Source organism: Rhodamnia argentea, chromosome 6 (assembly GCF_020921035.1).
Source record: "Rhodamnia argentea isolate NSW1041297 chromosome 6, ASM2092103v1, whole genome shotgun sequence".
Taxonomy (NCBI): Eukaryota; Viridiplantae; Streptophyta; class Magnoliopsida; order Myrtales; family Myrtaceae; genus Rhodamnia; species Rhodamnia argentea.
This window is the reverse complement of record NC_063155.1, coordinates 19,906,072-19,928,177: the sequence shown is the minus strand read 5'-3', so window position 1 is coordinate 19,928,177 and position 22,106 is coordinate 19,906,072. Positions and strand designations below refer to the sequence as shown.

Sequence of the window (22,106 nt, the reverse complement as noted above, 5' to 3'; positions counted from 1 at the left end):
TCATTTGGTGCTATAATTAACTGTTAAACAGCATGATCAGATACCACAAATGATTTCTCATCAATATCAACAAATCTCAACCACTGATATATTTAGTCGTAATTTCGCAAGTACCCTTATTCATATGGCTTAATGTTTGGGATACAGGAGATGCTCAATGGAGACATAAATGGTGACAAAAGTTCTCATTCCATCAAAATATAGTACAATTCATGAATTATGACTCAGAATTGTGGATTGTTAGAAGCAATATTAATATTGAAGCGGGAGGAGATTCGACCTGATTTGATAAGTTACTTTTGATTCAATGTAAATATGTATCATTTGGACCTAGAGTTGAATCAAATCAAATGATGAGAATTCAATCGAGAATCTAGAAAGCGACTCCGTGTATATCTAAAAGGTTTGGGACAATCTTCTTGTCTTATCACCAAAACACTACTTCAGCTAAAAGTTAAAAAGATGCATGATTTTTGAGCAAGCTTAACATCCTTAGCTATTGCTGTCAAATCGTATCAATGCAAGAAAAAGGCTTCTGCACTGGTGAGCATGCAAACGTTTAAGGTTGCATCGTCTGGTCCTTGGACATATATAGTCTCCAAAATGGGTTGTTTTTATTTTTATAGCAGTTATCAAGTTCATGTTTCTAACTTTTTTCCCTGGAAAGAAGCTGAGCCCTCCAACACATGAACCATCAAAGCTCCTAAATTTGATCAGGTTCATCTTGGAAATGGATGGTGTGGAATAACAACCCCACTACAAAAAGGATGGGAATTTGCTGAGGGCCTCCATTGAAGTCCCAGCTCCACCACCACCACCACCCACCCACCCCCCCTCTTGTTTGAGTTGGTTAGGTTGGTTCTGTTTCATCAAATAACAAGAAGTCACCTCTCCTCTTAAATAGAACCACCAACCATACTCGCCATCCCCCACCCCGTTGCCACCACTGCCTCCTCCTGGCCGGGCGGCTCTTCTCGCTGCCACGGCCCAGGCATTCCCATGCATCATCTGTTTTCAATTCCAGGGGAAGGACATTCGAATCGAACGGCTTGAAAAATCAGACGGGAGAGAATTTGGCCTACGTAGCCCGAAATCTTGAATGTGCGTGCTCAAAGTCGCTGAAGATATGGATAAAGACGAGCCTCAACGAAGCCACATTGTCTTGTTTTCATCATGTTCATCACCGTCCTTGTCGTCCTCGAGCGGATCGGATGGGGAAGACCTACGACGGATGCCATTTGGCCCGGCTAAGAAGAACAGCCGCAGGTGCCTATCCAAACAACTTTCGATGTGCGAGACCCCGCGGGACATCGCGTGGGAGAAGCGGAGGCGGCAGATCCTTCGCCAAGAGAGGAAGAAGAACGGGTTCAACGACTCGGACGATATCACTGACGAGGATTTGAATGAGCTCAAAGGGTGCATAGATCTAGGGTTCGGGTTCAAAGAGGAGGAGGGCGTACAAGGTTTGTGCAACACCTTGCCGGCCCTTGACCTTTACTTCGCCGTGAACAGGCAGTTGTCACCGAGCCCTGTATCGACGCCGCAAAGCCATGGATCATCGTCGCTGTCGCTGTCGTTGTCGTCGCCCTCGCTTGGGGGAGGCTCTTCATCCTTCGGCAGTCCTAGGAGTGATTCCGACACATGGAAGATTTGTAGTCCTGGTAAGTTTTAACCATACATACAGAAAATGTGAAGACAATCTCAAACTCTCAAATGGGCTGATGGTGCTCAGCAAATGAATTGCTTTTAATGAATTTTCTCTTGTAGTAGAACCTGAATCAGTTTGGACATCCTCTATGCACCAAATCACCAGCATGTTCCATTATTTTTGCTCTTCCTGCTGTAAATTTAATGTCTCGACGCGCTCTTGGCGATCGATATCGGTTTTGCAGGCGACAATCCTCAGCAAGTGAAAACCAAGCTGAGGCATTGGGCTCAAGCCGTGGCATGCTCGGTGAGGCTGCACAGGGATGGCATGTTGTAGACGCAAAAAGGCAGGAAAGAGGGAGAGTGGTTTGGTTAACTCAGGGTCTTCTCTTCCCATCGATTTTTAACTAATAGCCTAACAGAAAGGTTAAAAAAACAAAAATTTGTGTTAGCTTTCCGTGGTTATCTCTTTAGGTTAAGAGAACGACATTCTCGACGGTGTCGATTCATCATAACTTCGGTTAGGAAAGAAGTTTCTTCTCCTCCTTCGTTCTAAAACTGTACTGCTCGACTAAATTTCTGTAACTGGGTAAAAGATGCAGATGGAAAAAAGATCTGCATTGCGCCTGTTCATGATCAAATGATCATTGTCTTCCATTCTTTCTTCGTCTTCCCAATAAAGAACTCCATCGTTTTTCTTTCCCTTTTTTGCTGTTCTTTTGGCTAACTAGATGTGATGCGCGATTTCGAGTCTCAGACATGGAATGGAGATCTTAGTGCACGTGTATTCATATAATCAAAGGAGAAGTGTCTTTGTCTCACTTTCAGCTTTTTAAGGTTATCCTTGGATTAGACCCAAAAAAAAAAAGGTTATCCTTGGAATAAATATTTACTAATTCTGCATGCTCTAATTGTCAAAAAATAATACCCACTCAATGAAGTAAGCACTTATTTTCTATAATTAGGTGTTGTTCATTTAATCATCAAATTTACTAATTATTTACAAAATTACCAACCTCAATTAGAATGCTTACCAACTTTTTCCTGATTAAATTACCAACTAGTTCCGTGAAATCAATTCCGAATTGAGTTAGTTATCGGTGTTTAGTGTTTTCTAATTATCAATTTGAGACAATAAAAAATCTTCTCTCATCTATCACGACCTTTCATTTACCTTTCTAACCTACGCCATTAATTCACCAATAATCATGAAATAACTAACTTTTATTAGAGTGACTTATCGACTTTTCTCCTATTAAAAAACTAACTGGTTTTGATTTACCAACTTACATTTGAGTTACTTACTGATATTTGTTTTGTATTTTTTTAGTTTACCAACTTTTCTTATCTTTCAACAACTTTTATTTGCCGTGTGACCAATTTTCCAAATCCAGGAATGCCTTTTAATAATTACCGACCGCAGGTGGAACGATTACCGACTTTTCTCTAATAAAGTTAGGAATTAGTTTTGCATTGTGCCTTTTCTTTGAGTTAGTTATCAATAATTATTTAGTTTTCCAATTATCGGCTTATCTTATCTCTACAAAAAAAAAAAAAAAACTCTCTTATATTTTATAACTTACATTTTAACTTTCGTATCAACGTCTTAAATTTACCAACAATCATAAGAAACCAAGCTTTATTTGTGTGATGTACTAGCTAAGAAAGGAAAATAAAATCTTCTAAACGATGAGAAAAGTCGGCAAATTAAAAAGAAAAATTCTGCTACGTAACTCAGAGAAGAATTATTAAACTCAGTAATAGGCGGTAATATAACGGAAAAAAGTTGGTGACCGGCGCTAAATTTAGGTTGGGTAATTTAAAAAAGAGTAATAAACTTAAGGCGTTACTTATCAAGGCAAATATAAGTTGCTAAGTCAATTTTAAAAGTTGTAAACTACGAAAAATTATTAAACTTTGGTAACTATCTCAAATAAAAGTCGAACCCCCAAGCAAGTTGGGAATATTATATGATAAAAAATTGTAAGTTACTCTTTTTTAGGTCGTCAATTTCATATAAGAGTTAGTAAATTCGAAGCGTTAGTTACCGATACAAATGAAAATTGATATGTTAGAATATAATGTGATAATCTGCAAACTATCCAAAAAAGTTGGTAATTTCGTAAAAGCGCTAACAAATTACCAATAAGTTAGCTAAAATAAAATTACCGGTTATCTTTTCTAATAATAGCTTTTTGTAACTTAATCAACATTTACTGGAACTTACCAGCACAGAAAATAAAATAAAATCTCTACTTTTGGGCATGGAACAATAGAATTCCCCTCTTGGTCAAATCTCTGAAAGAACTTCCATCGATCAATAGATAACAGCTCCTTCTAATCTAACTAGCTCGCTAACGAATCAACCATTACACATCGATTCTCAACTGGACTCATCCAAATTGAGCAACAAAGAAACCCTAACCTTCCGTGAAATCCCCAAATTACGACTCCATGTTGTTATCGACAAATAAGCCAACTCCGGAAAGGCACAAAAATGTATCATAGAAATCCGCTTAACAAGACCGAGATGAACAAATGTACAAAGATCAGCATGCCGGTTCTGAGAGAGCTCGAAAGTTAAGTTACCATCTCATGATTTTCCTAGAACTTTCCAAAAAAACATGTTCATACCACTTGTCCTCAAGATGCATATTTCCCTTCCAGTTCTACCATGCTGCTGTAGTTCATCCAGAGATTCCATTGGAATAAACCAATACATGACCTTTTTTTTTTTTTGGTCGAAAACCAAGACGTAACTGACGGATAAAAACTTCTGACCAATTCCCATTCCCACGAACTTCTGCAACCATCAACCTCGATCCAATCTCCCCCAAATCGAATTTGAAGCGTCCTTCACTCGGACAAATGTGGTGTGCTGTGTCCGCTGGATTTCCAAGCCACCCTCTTCACGTGATTTCTAGAGCTTAGATTTCCCTTGAGAAGATTCTAACAGGCCGGCAAATCAACAACGTTGGCTTTGTCGAGTTCCGAGGCGCCACAAAATCTGTACAAGTGCCCTCGTTTTTGACTCTTCAGCTTCGGTCTTAATCGGCTGAAGAGTCAAAACATTTTATCTTGTTAATTTGAATTGCATTTCTTGGAATAAAAGAAATATAATCCCCAGCAAATGGTCATGTATTAGATCCTCAACCATATTTACACTTGGTAAGATGGAACATTATCGGATTCAATTGTCTGAAATTATAGATCAATTTATAAAATTAGCGTCCATAGGAGAAAATGCTCAAAAATACTGATCACTATATGATTAATTCGAAAGAGTGAAGTTTAGCATCACGAATGATAGTTAAGTGTTGGCTAGCCAACCCTTATTTCTCCTAAATTATGTAAAATGGTAGGAGAATGAAAAATTCTTCCTCCTTTTTTCACCCAGTGATGTGGCCAAAAGAGATAAACAATCAGAAAAGGAAGAAGGATCCCACACGTAGTTATCCCCTTCAGTCAAGTTCTCAGTCAAGACGCAAAGAAAATTCATCAATCCCTCCTACAATCTCACAGGGTGGCAATTTCGTAATTGCCCGTTCCCCATCTCCTACAAATCGCCCGGGGTCACCTGCTCTCATCTCCTTGCACGACAAAAGCTTGCAAACTCTTACCCCACACACACACACACAAATACACAAATCATCATGGGGAGATTGAGCCTTTGCTTGGCATTGTTGCTTTGCCTCGCCATCTCTGTGGCCGATGCTCAGAGCGGCATCAATGTGAGGGCGACATACCACTACTACAACCCCGCGCAGAACGGATGGAACCTGAACGCCGTCAGCGCGTATTGCTCGACATGGGACGCGAACAAGCCGCTGGCTTGGCGGCAGAAGTACGGGTGGATCGCCTTCTGTGCCCCGGCCGGGCCTCACGGGCAACAGGCTTGTGGCAAGTGCTTGAGGGTAAGTGACCCCCTTGTTTCACTCTCTTTCATCAAAGCATAGCATCTGGTTTTTGTGTACCATGGCCAATGACCCAAGTCAATAATGATTTCTCGCGGTGTTTTCTTAACTGTGTTTTAAGACGTGTACCTTTCGAGCAATTCCGGAAGAGGTGATAGATGGAATTACTGATTCGATTTCTGTCGAGCGCAGATCACGAACACCAGGACCAAAGCTCAAGTTACCGCGAGGATCGTCGACCAGTGCAGCAACGGAGGGCTCGATCTGGATTACAACACCGTCTTCCATCCACTGGATACCGACGGACAAGGATATAAGCAAGGATACCTCACCGTGAACTACGAGACCGTCAACTGCGGCGACTGAACGTTTGGCACGTTCGTGCCCAGAAATAATAAGACCTTGCTGAGAAATAAATGATCACTTCTTCTGTAATAGAAGTTGATATTGCGAAATAATAAACGAATTATCATTTGCGAATTTATCTTTGTGGAATGAATGATCAAACACATGAGATTTGTGTGGTTCTGACATGTCCACGTCCAGGTCCTTCCACGGACCGAAGAAAAGCCCTTCTCCTGGAATTACCATAAGGAAATGGTGAGAAACAATCAGTTAATCTCGACATCCAAACCCTAACTAGATAGGTAGTATCTCAAGAAGATACCTTCATTCGATCTTGGAGCAAACTTGCTAATATTGTAATTCACACATCTAATTATATAGCAAGTGTACGCGCCATGTCTAGAAATGAAAAGCCGTTTCATTGTAAACTTTTGAAAAATCGTGATTTTCAAAGTCTTCCCTAATTCTCTGTGTAGAAGCTATAGAACTTAGGGTGTGCAATTGGACCAGGATTACCAGAAAATCGGACTGGACCACTCGAAAGACAGGTACGAGAATAGGCTCCTCTTTAAATCGGTTCAAGAAGAGGTTCTAATTTTTGTGAATCAGTTAGAACCAGTCCGGTTCTTCATTCCAAGTGAAGAGTCACTTGGGTTCTCGACCGATTTAGGAACTAATTTTTAGCTGTTGTTAAAAAAAAAAAATCGTAGTCTCGCTCGCCTTAGCCTCACCTCCTCTGTTTTCCCAGCTCCTCTCGGCTCTCTCTCTCAACGGAGCAAGCCAATGCTGGATGTCGCGGCGCAATCCAAGAAATTAATTATATTATTTTGTTGAAAAAATGAAATCAGAAATAGAAAAATAGAATTTCGGAATCGGGCCAGTAGAAACTGTTGGAGTTGTTGTCCTACATTGCTTGACAATTCAACCCAAATATAAAGAGCATATAGGACCCTTTGTCAAGCGATGTGAGACAATAACTTCAACACCTCCTCTCACGTGCAAGCCGGATTAGGATTAGGAGCGGCACATAGAATTTCACTAATGAGAGGTGGATGTAAATTCGCAAAAAGGGATAACATTGGCTCTGATACCATGTTTGAAATTCCATCCTAAAAGCTTACCTCATTTTTTTTAACTTTTGAAGGAACTTTGTAATATGCCGAACCAAAGTTGGGCATGGCGTGTTTGGTGAGACTTGAACCCTTTAACGATAGTCGGGAGTTCGAAACTCTCCCAACACGTTTTTCGAACTTAAGTGAGGGGCCCTTACTGATGGACTGCGAGGCTAGCCTCCCTCCGGATATAGTCGCCGTCGGAAAGGGCCTTCGCCTCGCCCCGCCCAAAGGGGCGGCTGGTAAGTTGGCTCGATTACGACTTGTGGATCCTGGATATCAAAAAAACAAAAAGTCCAACCTTCGCATATCTCGGTCTATTCAAATCCGATCTTCGACGATCCCCGTACATATTTCTTGGATAGTTATGATAATTGCTTGTGGATCGAGTATCCGAATTTCAGCATCGTTTATTTCAGTTATGGATCATTTACATCACATGCTTTATCCTCGTTTCCTAAATTTGCTGAATAGTGCTCTATAAGCAAGAGCATTCATTTTCGGTCCCTTCATCTGGGTAGAAGCTGGTCCGTCTTCATTAGTGTTGCCGCATCCCTTATCTTCCACCTCCAGTCGCTTTGCATTGTTCCCTTTCTTTTCCACTCGGTTTCGCCTGCCAGATGACTCGGACCTTCCAGCAGACTTCTTCGATCTTGGATAATCCGAGGAATGCCGCCGCTTCTTGCACCTCTCGGACCTCATCGCTGGACTCGGTGTACTTCGTATCCCGACCTTGGTCCTTCTCGCGATCCTTAGAATTCTTCTGATATTCATGGACTCCGCTGCATTAGTCTTCACCTAAGTAGCATTGTCATCGACACCCACATTGTCATTTCACAAAAAAAATAGAGAATTTCGACAACTTGGACACGTTGTATATTAAATATATATTTTTATATATCAAGATAAAAAAGTCTTTCTCGCGATCTTCCCGGAGGTGAACCACTGGGGAAAGCCAATGGATTACCAAGCGTGACGCTTAGCACAGGCTCTCCCAAGTCCTACTAACCGCAACTTGGTACTCGATTCATTCATGATGGTTATCTTACCTTTTGGATGGTCGGCGAAGCGCTGGTGTTGCTGGTAACTGAAGCGGCTGGGTTTTGCGGCCACCACCGGAAACTCGTACGAGCGTCGAAGCCAACCTGAGCTTACCACCGCGGGAGCGCCGAGTGAGTTGCAGGAGACCCTCTTTTTTACGAACTGCCCCACTTTAGACGCCTCCTTCCGCCCTACATTTATAGAGGCGGAAGTCGTTGTTCAGTGAAGATATCCCGAGTCTATAGCATAGTTTTACTCAACTAAGGATGATCTTTCGAAAAGAGGAAGAATCGCTCAATCCATACCGAATTTTCAAACGGAAATGGCTCCGTTTTCAATCTCAAAACCTTTTGAATTTCCATCCACGACAAAAGATTTTCTCTAATTGATTGCGAATATTTTTTTATTTTATTTTTTAAGATCGGATAAGTTTTGCCCTAAATGCAATGCTGTGGAATGCATAACGCCTAGTGATCAATAACTAAATGGAACAGTGAACATTTTGAGGTCAACAGCTGCTTTTCTTTGAGTGGGAGATACAAATTTCTTCAAAGATAAATAACACCTAAATTCAAGTTAAAAAAGGGCTCTTTTTCCCGACATAGCTCTACAGCTTCCACACATGGATGGATAAACCAAAGGACGTAAGAGCATTGATGGTAAGAAATACCGTTTGATGATTGTAGATGATTACGAGGGGTGAGCAAATCGGACCGCCTGGATCGGGATAGCCTGGATCGGACCGGGACCGGTGGTCCGATTCCCGGTTCTAGAGAGAGCGATCCGGTTCCTGGTTCTAGGGTCCTAAGACCGGACCGCTTGGATCGGATCGATTGATTTTTAAAAAAAAAAAAACTTACCCTCTCTTTATTTATTAAAGATGTCCAAGAAATTTTATCAAATTGAGAGGCTATTGGCACTATCTATTTTTTATTCTCTTATGTACAAGTCTTTTTAGTTACACTCTATTTTATTTTTTGAAAGTAACCAAACTCATGTGCTCCATATTAGGAATGATGCATATTTTTTTTGACATGTGTCAGGTCCAATGGAACCGCCCGAAAATAGGACCGACCCGGTGGTCCGGCTTCCGGTTCCGAAAAATTGAGAACCGAGACCATCGGTTCGATTCTCGGTTCTTGAGAGGAATCGGATTGGACCGGGAACCGATCATCCCAAATGATTACACAAGCTTTGTCACGCCCTGATCCCCGGACCCGCAACAATCCTACCAAAATGCCTCAAGTCATAAAAGGACGACGTCCCAGGCACGTCATCAACCCATTATTTTCATCTTATTATGAAGTGCATACGAAACGTGAAACTCCCAAATAGTTATAAAATATACATGGATAGAAAAGCAGGAAATCACTCCGGACAATTCTTTTTATTTATTTACTGTTAACCCTAGGAAGAACGTGAATATACAAGCCCTACCTCGGGGCCACTTCCTACGACCCTCAAAAATACCAGGTTAGGGTTATGGGTTAACACTACTCCGTGCTACTCAAAAAGAATCTGCGAACACTTCCGGCTTCCACAGCTAAGGATCTGAAAAATTGTTAACAACAATGGAGTGAGAGATAAAATCTTAGTGAGTCAACGCCTAAGTCCTAGTAGGACATTGACTCAAGACATCCTAAGCATGTAACAAAATAACGATGGTAAACTAATAGCGTGCGATCCTCGCAACGCTTTACCTATCACGGAATCAAATCTAAAATCAACAGTCCATCATCAAGCACATGCGAGCTTACCTCACCTTGGTCCACATATTAAACAATTCATATATAATATGCAATCAAATGCATACAACCAAGGCACATAATCAGAATACTCATTATAAATTGCATACACAATGCACCACACGTGTTTCGATTATTAACAACCGTTCCCGGTCCTAGCAAAACCATGCTCTTCCGGCATGACCAGGCACCGTTCTATTCCTTCGACAACGACAACCGACAAATCATGTGGTTCCAAGTACCATCGGCATGGATTAACAATCGGGCATTCTTGTAGGGAGTGTCGATTTGTCATAAGCTCCGATCGACATCAAATAAGTCTTGTGGTTCCAAGTACCCTCGGCATAAATTTACCGGGCTCGAACCGTCGTACCCGGAGGTCGGCTTCATCCTCACGTACCCGAGAAGACGGTATTCATTATGTGACCACACACGCACGACAGGTAACCGGCCAATTTATATCTTTGCATTTAACCCAATGCACGCTCACAAACAATCATACTCAAAACCTGGCTCAAGGTCATTTTCATGCTTAAAATGTTAGTCCACACGTGATCACATAAATACACATATTGTCCACCGGACTTTGCATCTAAAAACAAAGTAATCGGTCATGACACTCAACAGTTATCAGACAATCACCCAATAATAATAATTCAATAATTAACAATTAAATAATTATCACGGTTCTAATTAATTGATTTAATTACAACTTAATTAGCAATTAATAAATTTCGAATATAAATAATTAAATCTATCTTAATTAATTAACCCGGCTTTAGTTAATTAATCCATCTCGATCAATTAATCAACGCTTCGATTAATTGTCACCTTAATAATAAACCGAACCGACTTCGGACAAATAATGCAATTATAATTTAAATAAATATATCCGGCACCCGCTAATTATTTTAATCGTAGTCCACATCGGTTATTCTAATTCTCGAACGCACTACTCCAGTGTTCGATGTAGAGTCGGGCGCGAGGCGATGAAAACGGCGACGTGAGTCGAGATTGGGGCTCGGGTTATTGTTCGAGTCGGGTCTCGAGTTTCGGGTCGGGTTCGATTCTTGTTTCGGGTCGGTTTAGATCGGGTGCGGTTCGAGTCGGTCGGCTTCGGGTCGGGTCCGCGGGGCTTCAGGTGGCTGACCGGGTAGTGGCCGGGATGGCTGGATACGGCGCCGGGGCTAGACCGAGGTGGCTATGGGTAGTCGGATCAAGGGTGTGGGGTGGTTGATCGGGTGTTCGAGCTAGGCACGACGCGACCGGAACGGAGGTTGGGTTGCGGTCGTGGGTCTCGGGCGAGGGCGCAAGCGGCGGAGAGGAAGGTTGCGGGTGGTTGAGATCCGGGTTGGGGTAGGGCGACGGCGTCGAGAACGAGCGTGAATGGGGATAGACATAGCCAAATAGAACCGTGGACCCAGAACCGGCCCGTTGACCGGGCCCACTATTCCAACCCGGAACCGGAACCGGCGGTTCCGGGCCCGTTCTAACCCTTTTTTTTTATATAAAAAAAAATGAAGGCCCGAGAGAAAAGACCCGTTGGGCCTAGGAATCGACAGTTCCGAACCGGAATCGGAACCGGCTCTTCAAGGGTCGGTTCTGGTTCCACCTTTTTTAGGAACCGGAATCGCCGGTTCTTGAAACAGAACCGGCGGTTCCACGGAACCGGCCACGTCTAGATGGGGGTTTTGGGTGGCTAGGGTGGAGGAGCTAGCGTCGGGCTCTTACTTGCTGGAGCTTGGCGAAGGCTGGAGGTGAAGGCGTCGGTGGTGGTCAGCGGGACGCGAGCCAGTGCGATGGCCGACAAAGGCGGAGGCTGGGTGGTGGTGGCAACTAGGCGTGGTGCTGTGGCGGAGGAGGTGGAGTCGGGTGGAGATGAAGGCTGGTCGCGCGAAGCAAAAAGGAAGAAGAAAAAGAAAGGAGAAGATGATGAACAGCGGAAGGGGAGGGTGTCGTGCGAGAAGAGAGAAAGAGAGAGAAGAAAAGTCGAAAAGTAAAACTTGGGGAGGGGGAAAATCACGTGGGTTGGGAGAGGGAGAGAGAGAGAGCATCGATGGAAGAGAGAGAAAAGATGGGATGGAAATGAGTTGACGTGGGAGTAGTTCACATGGGCGGCCGAAGAAAACAATTGGGGAGGAGTGGGTTTCGGTCAACAAAAGAAAACAGTGGGGTCCATAAAAAAAAATTAAAACTAATTAATAATTTTGTCATATATCAATAAAATTTAGGGATAAATTGGTAATTTGATAAAATGGGTACCGGTAGTCATTTGACTCTATCGACTGAGGGCATTTAGGATTCGGACAAGTCCGAAGTTGCGTGCGAAGGGTCTCGATACTACGAGTCAACATTTGACAATTCAAACTTGACTTTCTCCGACAGATATCCAAAAACAATCAATCATCGTCTCTTAAATCCTCAAAATCCAAATTTTATTTTTCACGTTGAAATTCATAATTTTTTTTTATAGACACCAAATTTTCATGACGTCACGAGCTTTTCTTGGATTGTATTTCTTACTCATATTCACGTTGCAAAACGAGTTCAAAACGGAAGTTCGTCCCATTCAAACTAGGGAAAAGAGTTTGAAAATCGTGAGCTTTGAAAAGTTTACAACGAAAACGGCTTTGAGCATAACTTTTCTGCTCCTTGTACTCCACACAAAAATGGAGTTGTGGAGGAAGAGAATCGTATATTACGAGACATGGCGCGTAGAACGCTTATAGAAAGTCATTATGGTGCTTACTTTTGGGCAAAAGCAGTGCATGTTATATCAACAAGGCCTCAAAGTTTTTTGCTTACTTAAAAATCCCTTTGATATGGAAAGCCTATCTTTGCATACTTTGATATACTTGGGTGCACTTGCTATGTTCTTCGAAGTGTAAATTGCAATATTGGCAAGTTTGATGCAAGATCGAAGAAGGCATCTTCTTGGAATACTCCCTATCTAGTTCGGGTTTGGATAATGAGACTAATCGATTGATTGTTTCTCACAATTTCCTTATGCTAATTACAGCAGAAGGGCCTTGCGGTCCGTGGAAGGGCTTGGACATGTCGAACCACACACATCTCATGTGTTGATCATTCATTCCACCAAAATAGGTTCACAATAATAATCTGTTATTGTTTCCTCATTAACAAAAAATCACTATCACCCAGTCGAAATGTGGTCGGGTTGGGCTTGTGTGGGACAACAAACGGGTTCAATCCAACCGATGCATTTGATTGGTATTGATCTACTTTGATGCAGTACAATTTTAGCTATCCATACCCAACCCGATTCAACCCAACCCAACCCAACCCTTCTCCTTCATCATCATCATTTGGCATTGCTTTTCTTCTTCGTCTCTAATTACTCGATGAGTACACATCGATTCTCAACTTTAGTCTTTCGAATTTGCGATTGCGAAACCCTAAATTTCCTTGAAATAACCCCAATACAGAGATGGAGAAGTTTATAGATGTGAGCATGTCAATTCTAAAAGGCGACTCAAAAGCTATATAAACTTACTACATCTCATGAAAACATAAAATTTATTGTGTATCGCGAGCCAATGCATATCATGCTATTGTAGTTCATCCAAAGATTCTATCGAATAAACAAATGATTTGGGAATTATTTTTCCAAAAAAGATGAAGTTTATGGAGGTGAGCACGTCAATTCTAAAAAGTTATTTTTATTTCTTAGAAAAAAAATGATTTGCGAAATATCTTTCAAAAAATGATCGCTTGAATCAATTTTAAAAATAAATGATCAAAAAAATATTTTCATCGTCCATAAAATTATTTAGACATAATTTATTATCGACAATGAAAATACTTTTCATTGGCTAATTACTTCAAATAATATAAAAGAATACTTTTTTGAGAATATTTTTGACATCGTTTATTTTTCTTGCGAAACAAACTCATCCTTAATTGAAGGGGTAAAAAAATTTAAGAATGCCCCCAAAAGTCAAAAGTTGACTGATTAAAACTTCTGACCATTCGATTCCGTGTAGTTTCTGCAACCAACAATTTGATCCACCTCATCTGATTTATAAAAGCTTAGATTTTTCTCTGATAACATTCTAAAAGGCCGAGACGCCGCAAAGTCCATAACATGACAGGTTCCCCATTTCTGACTCTTCGGCCTTAATTGACTCAAGAGTCAAACATTCCATATTGTTAATTCGATCGCACTTCTTGGAACAAAAAGCATTTAACCCTGGAAAATTTGACAATTTCTTTTGGACGGGTTAAAAATTGTGGCTCGTGTATCTAGCTCTAAGTGATTTTCACACTTGTTATAATTAAGATCGAGTCGTGACCATCGAGACAGCACGCGTATGAATTGATTTAATTTATTCTCCTTCGCCCATCATCAAGTTTACTCATTTTAAGTTATCGATCTATTGTACGTAGAAAATCGGTCGAAAGTGCTTGAAGGTGCCAGTCAAAGTATGCTTGATTAAGTGCTAGCTAGCCTAACCTCTGTTTATACTAAAGTAATTCTTCGTTCTACAAAATGAGTGGAAAATGACTAGAACTTCTTATCTTATCCCAGTGCGGTGCGGTCAAAAGATATAAACAGGAAGAAAGGACCCACACGCGGCAACCCCTTCAGTCAACTTCCTAATCAAGACGTTAGAAAAATTGATCAAATCCCTCATCCGATCTCAGAAGGGCAATTCCGTCATTTCGCGTCCCTCGTGCCTTATAAATCTCCCCCCTCTCGCTCATCTCCTTGCACAGCAAAAACACCCGCTCGTGTAGCAGACACACACAATCATGGAGAGACTTGGCCTTTGTCTCGCGTTGTTGCTTTGCCTCGCCATCTCCGCAGCCGATGCCCAGAGCGCTAGCAACGTCAGGGCGACGTACCACTACTACAACCCCGCGCAGAACGGGTGGGACTTGAATGCCGTCAGCGCTTACTGCGCGACCTGGGACGCGGGCAAGCCCCTGGCTTGGCGGAAGAAGTACGGATGGACCGCCTTCTGTGGGCCGGTCGGGCCTCATGGGCAACAGGCTTGTGGCAAATGCTTGAGGGTAGGGGACCCCTTGTTTTCTTTCTTCCACTAGAGCATAGCGTTTGGTTTTTGATTGTAGGAGGCAAAAGAAAACCTTAGAGATTTCGAACCTTCTTTCTGTTTTTGCGCGACAACTTTTGTTTTAGGACGTGGTATGTATTTCGAGCATTTCCGAAAGAGGTGAGAGATTTGGGTTGACTCGTGTTCTGTTGCACGCGCAGATCACGAACATGAAGACCAATGCTCAAATTACCGCGAGGATCGTCGACCAGTGCAGCAACGGAGGGCTCGACCTGGACTACAACACCGTCTTCCGCCCGTTGGACACCGACGGAAGCGGATATAACCAAGGGCACCTCACTGTCAAATACCAGTTCGTTAACTGTGGCGACTGAACCACACCCGGTTTCTTTCGCGCCCGAGGTTAATAAGACTTTGCTGAGAAATAAAGAATAACTTCTTCTGTAATGGAAGTTGCTGTTATCAAATAATAAGGAATTATTATTGTGAATCTATTTGCTCTGTGGAATGAACGATCAAACACCCGAGATGTGCTGTGTGTGGTTCGACAACATCTATGTCCATGTCCTTCCACGGACTGAAGACAAGCCCATCGTTTGGTCTTCGATCAAGAGGAATCGCACAATGCAAACCCTAGTTGGATAGTGAATATCTCGAGAATATGCCTTCGTTTGACCTTCGATCAAACTTGCCAACACTGTAATTTGTATCTCTAAAAACATAGTAAATGTATCCGAACACATTGAAGTATGCGATGATGACTTTCCAGATCAAAAAAGGAAATCTCTATTGGTTCTATCCAACAGTCTTCATGGTCTTCTTTAGCTTCCCTTTCGTCGTCATGACTCCAATCCGGGTCCGGTCCAGCATGACTTTTTACTAGCACTGCGAGCGCCATGTCTTATAAACGATTTTTTTTCTCAATAACACTTCTATTTTGTTATGGCGTAATCAAAGTAAACCTTGTGTAATCCTTCACAATCAGTGAACAATAGCTGTTATGATCGAGACTCTTACTTCTCGTTGGCCCTAATAAATCTACGTGCAGAAACTGTGGAGCTCTATCAGTAGAAACGGTGTTCTTTAACTTGAAGGAGCTTTTGATTTGCCTACCCGAAGTGCAAGCTTCGCATGTCTAGTCTTTTCAAATCAAAATCAGAGTTTCTTATGCCTGAAATCCGAACGAAATATCTCGACGTCGCCGTCTCTTACTGTCCAGTAAAATGTCCTGAAAACTGCAGTATTCAAAGACGACACGAAACTATGATAACAGAGTTTTGTAGAGCAACAGTTCGGGAAATTTTCCCATCGACAAAAGGCGAAGGTAGGTTGACTTTTTTGTTTTCTTTTAACTAAATGAAAGTGGCTCGTACATTCAAACCGACGAAGATTTTGCGACATGGTGATGAAACTCACGTCGACCTCTTAATTACATTGGCAAAGGGTATAGGTGATTAAGAATTAATGCAGAATTTCAAATGGGAATATGAAGATTAAATGAAAGTCAAGTGGCTACAAAGAACCAAAGCCCGAACCCATTTCATGATTTATGGATGGACCGACCTCGACTTTCACCACCACCTTCATGGTGCCGTCCATAACCCAACCTCGAGCTCTCTCACTAACTTGATAAGTCGGTCCATGGCATTGCCCATTCTTCAAATTCAACAATTTAAGGAGAAAAATTGCTAAAAATGGATTCCGGGTCGGGTTAAGTCGAGTACAGGTCCCTAAATTTTCATTAAAAATAAATGAGTCAATTTGGGTCGAATCATTTTTTACCCGACCCACCCGTTTGATAGAAGCCAATTATATCCTAAATTTTTCAATTGGTCATCTTAAATTTTTTGACAATACATCAATATAGTCATTCCGGCCAATTTTAACCGAAAATCGCCGACGTGAATATCGGGTGTACTACGTGGGACCCCCCTCGTTAGCCTAGAGTTTGAAAAGAAAAAAGAAAGAACAGAATGATAACAAAAAAATATAAAAAATTTCAGAAAAATCTAAGTATTGTGAAAAAGTTATAAATATCAACGATAGCAATCCCATGTAAGACGGCCGCTATTCACGTGAGTGATTTCCGACAAAAATTGTTCGAAACTATAATAACAAATCATCAAAAAGTTTAGAACGAAATTCACCGAATTGAAAGGTTTAAGACCGAATTGCACGCCGTACAATAAGTTTAAGTCTTTTTGGGTAAATTTCCTCCGTCTTCGGTGACGAGAGTTCCGGGCTTGATGTTTGCTTTGCCGAATGATCATTACTTTGAATGGTCCACCAAAAATCTATATCCGCAAGAAACACATTTCTCTTTTGGTATCCACATGTATTTGGAAGACTAAAGTTGAGAATCGAGGCATACTCCACGGAAGTAAACTCGTCCTAAGCTTCCATGACGTTGGGTTCGTCGACTGAGCGATCAGCCGCGAGCCTCCGACCAACGAAGTCATTGCATCCATCTGGCCTCCGACGATGGCTGTTGTTCCTTGCTCCCGCTTTGCATCGATTACGTCGAGAAGCTTGCCACGAACCTCGCAGTCTCTGTTTTGTCCCGCGAGCTTCCTTCACGATCGTCGATTCTGGAAGATTATCATAAGGAAGAAACTTTATGAAAATGTTTTAGGAAAAGGAATTTTAAAACTTGAAAAAATATATAAAATTGTAAAATCATAAAACGACCACTTGTATTTCATGAAAATGTTTAGACAATGAAATTTTATTAAAAATTTATAAGAAAAACAAATTTTCATAGATTAAATTCAATATGGAAGTGATTTTGCGAATGGGTAGAGTCGGATCAAGAAATTTGTATTGCGCATAAATGGGTTATAAACAGATTAATGAATCAATTTAGATCAGACCATTTTATGACCCGACCCAATCCACCCAGACGACGGGCATGTCTATTCAATTGTAGTTCCTGGAAAGATTGTACCTAACTATCCGAATTAATCAAGCCTTAATTGACGGAGCCAACGTTCGAGAATGCCAATAGAAAATCAAAAGTTGACCGAACGATTCCGTCGAATGACTGCAACCCTCGGTTTGATCCACCTCCTCGTGCTTTTTAAAGGTTACATTTCCTCTGAGAAGATTCTAAATAACAGGGGCCACAAATCGACAAGTGAAACTTCCGAGCTCCGACACGTCACAGGAACTCATAACGACGTGCCCCAATTTTTGACTCTTCTGTCCTAATCGAGTGCAGATTCGGGCATTCTTTCGCGCCAATCTCATTGCATTTGTTGCAACAAAACAAGAAAATTAGAATTATAGTAGCCTTTGCAATTACGTTTCCACGTGTCAAAATGAAAATGGAGTCATGCCATTGAGATAACATGCACATGGATAAAGTAGTTAAGGGACCAATCAAGGTATGCTTAATCCCAAGGGATGAAGTTTAACACCGCAAACGTTAGTTAAGTGCTAGCTACCTAAACTTCTGGTCTTCTTGCTCAGGCCACCACCTCCTGCCACTTGCTACGGGTGGGACCTTCACTCCATTCAACAGTACTGCTGGCCTTTTGCTCCTGCTGTTATCTCCTCTTGTCACTCTCGGGACTGCTGCCATGGAGCTGCTGCACACGCCTCCACAGCCCCCTTCTTTTTTGCCTTGCTGCTTTTCCCCTTCCTGTACATGTACAGTTAGGTCTTCTCTCTAGTTTGCTATCCCCTGCTAGTCTTTGGCCGTCTGTCTGGCCTTACTTTCTGGCCGGTTGTTTGGCCTGTGCTTCTTCTTTGCTTGTTTGCCCCTTAGCGTTTGGCCGGTTGTTTGGCCTTCTTCTTTTGGCTTGTTTGCCTTTGTTCCGTTCTGTCTGTCTGTTGTTTTTTGCAGCCGCTTCACCCATGAACTCCCTATGCCACATTCTGTGCCATCTTGAGTTCATGGTTTCTTTGTGTCCGGCTCCTTTGTACCTAGCTTTTTGGATGATCAATACATACTTACCTTACCAAAAAAATATATATATATGAAAAACTTTTTTTTTTTTTTTGGTGGTCACAGTGGAGCGGTCGAAAGAGATATTCATTAGAAGCAAGGAAGAAGGATCCACACGTAGTTAGCCCCTTAAGTCAAGTTCCAAGTCAAGACGCAAGCAAATTCGTCAAGCCCCTCATCCGATCTCACGAGAGCCATTTCGTAATCCCATGTTGCTCATCCCCCCTATAAATTCATGCTCTCTTGCTCATCTCCTTCAACAACAAGAAAAACCCACCGTTCTTTCTTGCAAATCATGGGGAGATTTAGCCTCTGTCTGGCGTTGTTGCTTTGCCTCGCCATCTCCACAGCCGATGCCCAGAGCGCTAGCAACGTCAGGGCGACCTACCACTACTACAACCCCGCGCAGAACGGGTGGGACTTGAATGCCGTCAGCGCTTACTGCTCGACCTGGGACGCGGGCCAGCCGCTGGCGTGGCGGCAGAAGTACGGTTGGACCGCCTTCTGCGGGCCGGTCGGGCCTCAAGGGCAAGAGGCTTGCGGCAAATGCTTGAGGGTAAAAGAAATCTTCATAGACTTTTTCAAGCCTTCTTGTAGTTTTCGCCCTATGACTTTGTTTTAAGACCTCACATGTATTTCAAGCAACTCATAAATAGGTGAGAGGTCGGATCATTAACTCAATTTCTTCTGCGCGCAGATCACAAACACCAGGACCAATGCGCAAATTATCGCCAGGATCGTCGACCAGTGCAGCAACGGAGGGCTCGATCTGGACTACGAAACCATCTTCCATCCGCTGGACACCGACGGGAATGGATATAACCAAGGACACCTCATTGTGAACTATGAGTTCGTCAACTGTGGTGACTAAATCGCACCTGGTTTCTAGTTTTCGGATTTTCATGCTCAGAAATAATAAGACTTTGCTCAGAAATAAATGATCACTTCTTCTGTAATAGAAGTTGTCATTACGGAATAATAAACAAAATTATTGTTATGAGTCTCTTGTTGTGGAATGAATGATCAAACGGAAGAGATGTGGGCGGTTCGATAATTTTTGTCTATCCGTACCAAAATTTCAAGCACGCATTCTCATTTTAGGATCCATAGATTTTTTTTTTTTGTTTATTTAATCTCATATTTTGCAATTTTACATGTTTTTTCTTTTTGTTGACCGTCAAGCCAAATGCCATCGGCTTCATAACCGTAGGAGAAAATGTACAGTGCGACATATAGTTCCATGACGTGTAGTTGGATGCCATAATTTTTACGAATGATTATTTCGATTCTAGAACTTTTTCGAAATAGTAAGTTCGAGTGTCTTCGGCGACTTAATTGGCCGGAAAATCCGACGTGGTAATACTTTTTTTTTTATCATGGCTTTTCAAATGATCAAAGCATCGAAGGAAGGAAGGGCTAAGTTATATTGGGTAAACAACGTCCCTTTTCTGTTTGAAAAGTGTCATGTGATGTTGTCCTCTTGATTTTCAGCCACCCGCATTCATGTGATTGTAAAGCTTAGTTAGATTTTCTCTTGAGAAGTCTCTAAAAGGCCGACGAACCTGAGTTCCGAGCCGCCACAAAATTCATAGAGAGTGCCCCCATTTTTGACTCTTCGGTCTCAATCGACTGAAAAGTCAAACATTCGAAGTGTTAATTTGGTTGAATTTCTTGGAATTGAAAACAAAAAAAAAATCCTAGCAAATTTCACAATTACTTTGGTACGTCTTAAGGCTCGGGTTTTGAGATAGATTAAATGGACAAGTCAAACATAAGTCTAGAGGCTTGTCACGAAAATGCAATTGAGTCTTAAAATTTTCAACAAGTACAATCAAGTCTTAAGCTTGTCACGGAATTATAATCCGAGTGCTAAAACATTCATCGGGTACAATCAAATCCTAAAACTTGTCACGTAAATGCAATCTAGTCCTAAATATTTTCAAAAAGTGCAATTCACGGAAGGACTTGATTTCACAAATTTGATAAGTTTTAGGATTTGATTGCACTTTTTGAAAGTTTTACGACTCAATTGTACTTTCTGACAAGTTTGAGGATTAAGTTAAATTAAAATCGAGTCATGCCATTGGCGCAACATGCATATGCATTGAGCTAAATTTATTTTCTCTAGTTCGTTATCGCATTAACTCTTTCTAGGTTGTCGATCATCTTATAAGACTAGTTTACATAGACAAGGTGCTTTGAGGTACGAATCAAGATATGCTTAATTCAAAGGAAGTCAAGTTTAACAGCACGAGTGTCGGTTAAGTGTTAGCTTCCCTACCTTTATATCTCCTAAATTAATTCTTTTTTTGGGTAAAGTAAGATATGTATTGACTTTTCAAAAGCACAATATACAAGGGAAATGGCCGAACACAAAAACTTGGTACCCATGGAAACACCAACATGTGTCCACGGGTGCAAAGGTGTACAGCCAAAGCAAAAAACAACCCGAGTAAGGGCGCAACGGCCAACTTAGACAGTGGCCACGGAAGATACAACAGCGAAGGCCTAGAAGAAGAGAACAGCCAGCAACAACTCGATACAAAAGGCCAAAACATGGGCCAAAACAGAAAATACAAGTCTAAAAGAGCCAGCTTATGGGGTTTGAAAAATATCAGTGGAGATGCCCCAACTAGACTGCATACGCCTATTTCGCTGGTTGTCCTCAATGTGACCGAAAGCAAGTCCTTTGTCCCTAACAACCTTGAGTAGATGCTTGATGAAAAGGATAAATGTAAAGTAACCTCTTTATTTTTCCCGGTGTTGCGGTCAAAAGAGATAAAACATTAAAGAACAAGGATACATTATCCCAACGGGTGCATTTGTTTTACAGAAAACTCAAAATTCGAAAATTATTTTATGAAAAATGATGTTCCTATCGCTTGCAAAAATGAATAAGTGAAAAAAAATTTCATCACCTATGAAAATAACTAGGCATAACTAGTTGTCGATGAAAAAAAAAATTTTCTTTGACTAATTTTTCTAAATGGTATAATGTGACTGTCCAATTTTTACCCGATTAGATTAACAAGTGGATTAGTTTTTATCGGGCTCGGATATATGATTATGATTAACGAGAATTTGAGGAAATTATTTTGACAAGGTGGGTAATTGAATTGTTACTATATCTTGAGCGTGGCAATTTTATCTTACCGTTAGTGGAATTTTAGTTGACCATTTCTCTTCCATGTATCAGCCATCTCTTTTCTCAATAGCAGCAGAGCAGTCCCACCGAATCACTCTCTCTCCCTCTTGCATTTTTACTCTCGGCGACACTATTAGTCAAGTGAGATCCTTGATCCTTCTACCCTCAGCTCTGT

At 41.5% G+C, this 22,106-nt stretch overlaps 5 protein-coding genes across 5 annotated transcripts in view; 4 read left to right on the top strand and 1 right to left on the bottom strand.

Moving 5' to 3' along the window:
• Positions 1–22,106, bottom strand: part of LOC125315459 (putative disease resistance protein At3g14460) — a 707,586-nt gene that overhangs the window by 603,501 nt on the left and 81,979 nt on the right. The window lies entirely within an intron of this gene.
• Positions 846–2,324, top strand: LOC115734361. The gene is made up of 2 exons (XM_030665110.2): positions 846–1,661; positions 1,893–2,324. The coding sequence occupies exons 1-2, from the start codon at positions 1,100–1,102 to the stop codon at positions 1,982–1,984; spliced, it is 654 nt and encodes a 217-aa protein (XP_030520970.2). The 5' UTR covers positions 846–1,099; the 3' UTR covers positions 1,985–2,324.
• LOC115734447 (barwin-like) lies at positions 5,189–6,037 on the top strand. Its single transcript, XM_030665244.2, has 2 exons — positions 5,189–5,561; positions 5,754–6,037. Exons 1-2 carry the CDS (start codon positions 5,301–5,303, stop codon positions 5,925–5,927), a joined length of 435 nt encoding a protein of 144 aa, XP_030521104.1. The 5' UTR covers positions 5,189–5,300; the 3' UTR covers positions 5,928–6,037.
• Positions 14,529–15,327, top strand: LOC115734406 (barwin-like). Its single transcript, XM_030665168.2, has 2 exons — positions 14,529–14,838; positions 15,041–15,327. Exons 1-2 carry the CDS (start codon positions 14,578–14,580, stop codon positions 15,212–15,214), a joined length of 435 nt encoding a protein of 144 aa, XP_030521028.1. The 5' UTR covers positions 14,529–14,577; the 3' UTR covers positions 15,215–15,327.
• On the top strand, positions 19,036–19,786 carry LOC115733109 (barwin-like). The gene is made up of 2 exons (XM_048280563.1): positions 19,036–19,342; positions 19,484–19,786. Exons 1-2 carry the CDS (start codon positions 19,082–19,084, stop codon positions 19,655–19,657), a joined length of 435 nt encoding a protein of 144 aa, XP_048136520.1. The 5' UTR covers positions 19,036–19,081; the 3' UTR covers positions 19,658–19,786.

Bases quoted from the DNA above. Each gene is read 5' to 3' on its own strand.
- LOC115734361 (XM_030665110.2), top strand. From the start codon at position 1,100: ATGTGCGTGCTCAAAGTCGCTGAAGATATGGATAAAGACGAGCCTCAA. The intron at 1,662-1,892 runs GTAAGTTTTAAC...TCGGTTTTGCAG, and splicing joins ATGGAAGATTTGTAGTCCTG to GCGACAATCCTCAGCAAGTG.
- LOC115733109 (XM_048280563.1), top strand. From the start codon at position 19,082: ATGGGGAGATTTAGCCTCTGTCTGGCGTTGTTGCTTTGCCTCGCCATC. The intron at 19,343-19,483 runs GTAAAAGAAATC...TTCTGCGCGCAG, and splicing joins CTTGCGGCAAATGCTTGAGG to ATCACAAACACCAGGACCAA.
- LOC115734406 (XM_030665168.2), top strand. From the start codon at position 14,578: ATGGAGAGACTTGGCCTTTGTCTCGCGTTGTTGCTTTGCCTCGCCATC. The intron at 14,839-15,040 runs GTAGGGGACCCC...TTGCACGCGCAG, and splicing joins CTTGTGGCAAATGCTTGAGG to ATCACGAACATGAAGACCAA.
- LOC115734447 (XM_030665244.2), top strand. From the start codon at position 5,301: ATGGGGAGATTGAGCCTTTGCTTGGCATTGTTGCTTTGCCTCGCCATC. The intron at 5,562-5,753 runs GTAAGTGACCCC...TGTCGAGCGCAG, and splicing joins CTTGTGGCAAGTGCTTGAGG to ATCACGAACACCAGGACCAA.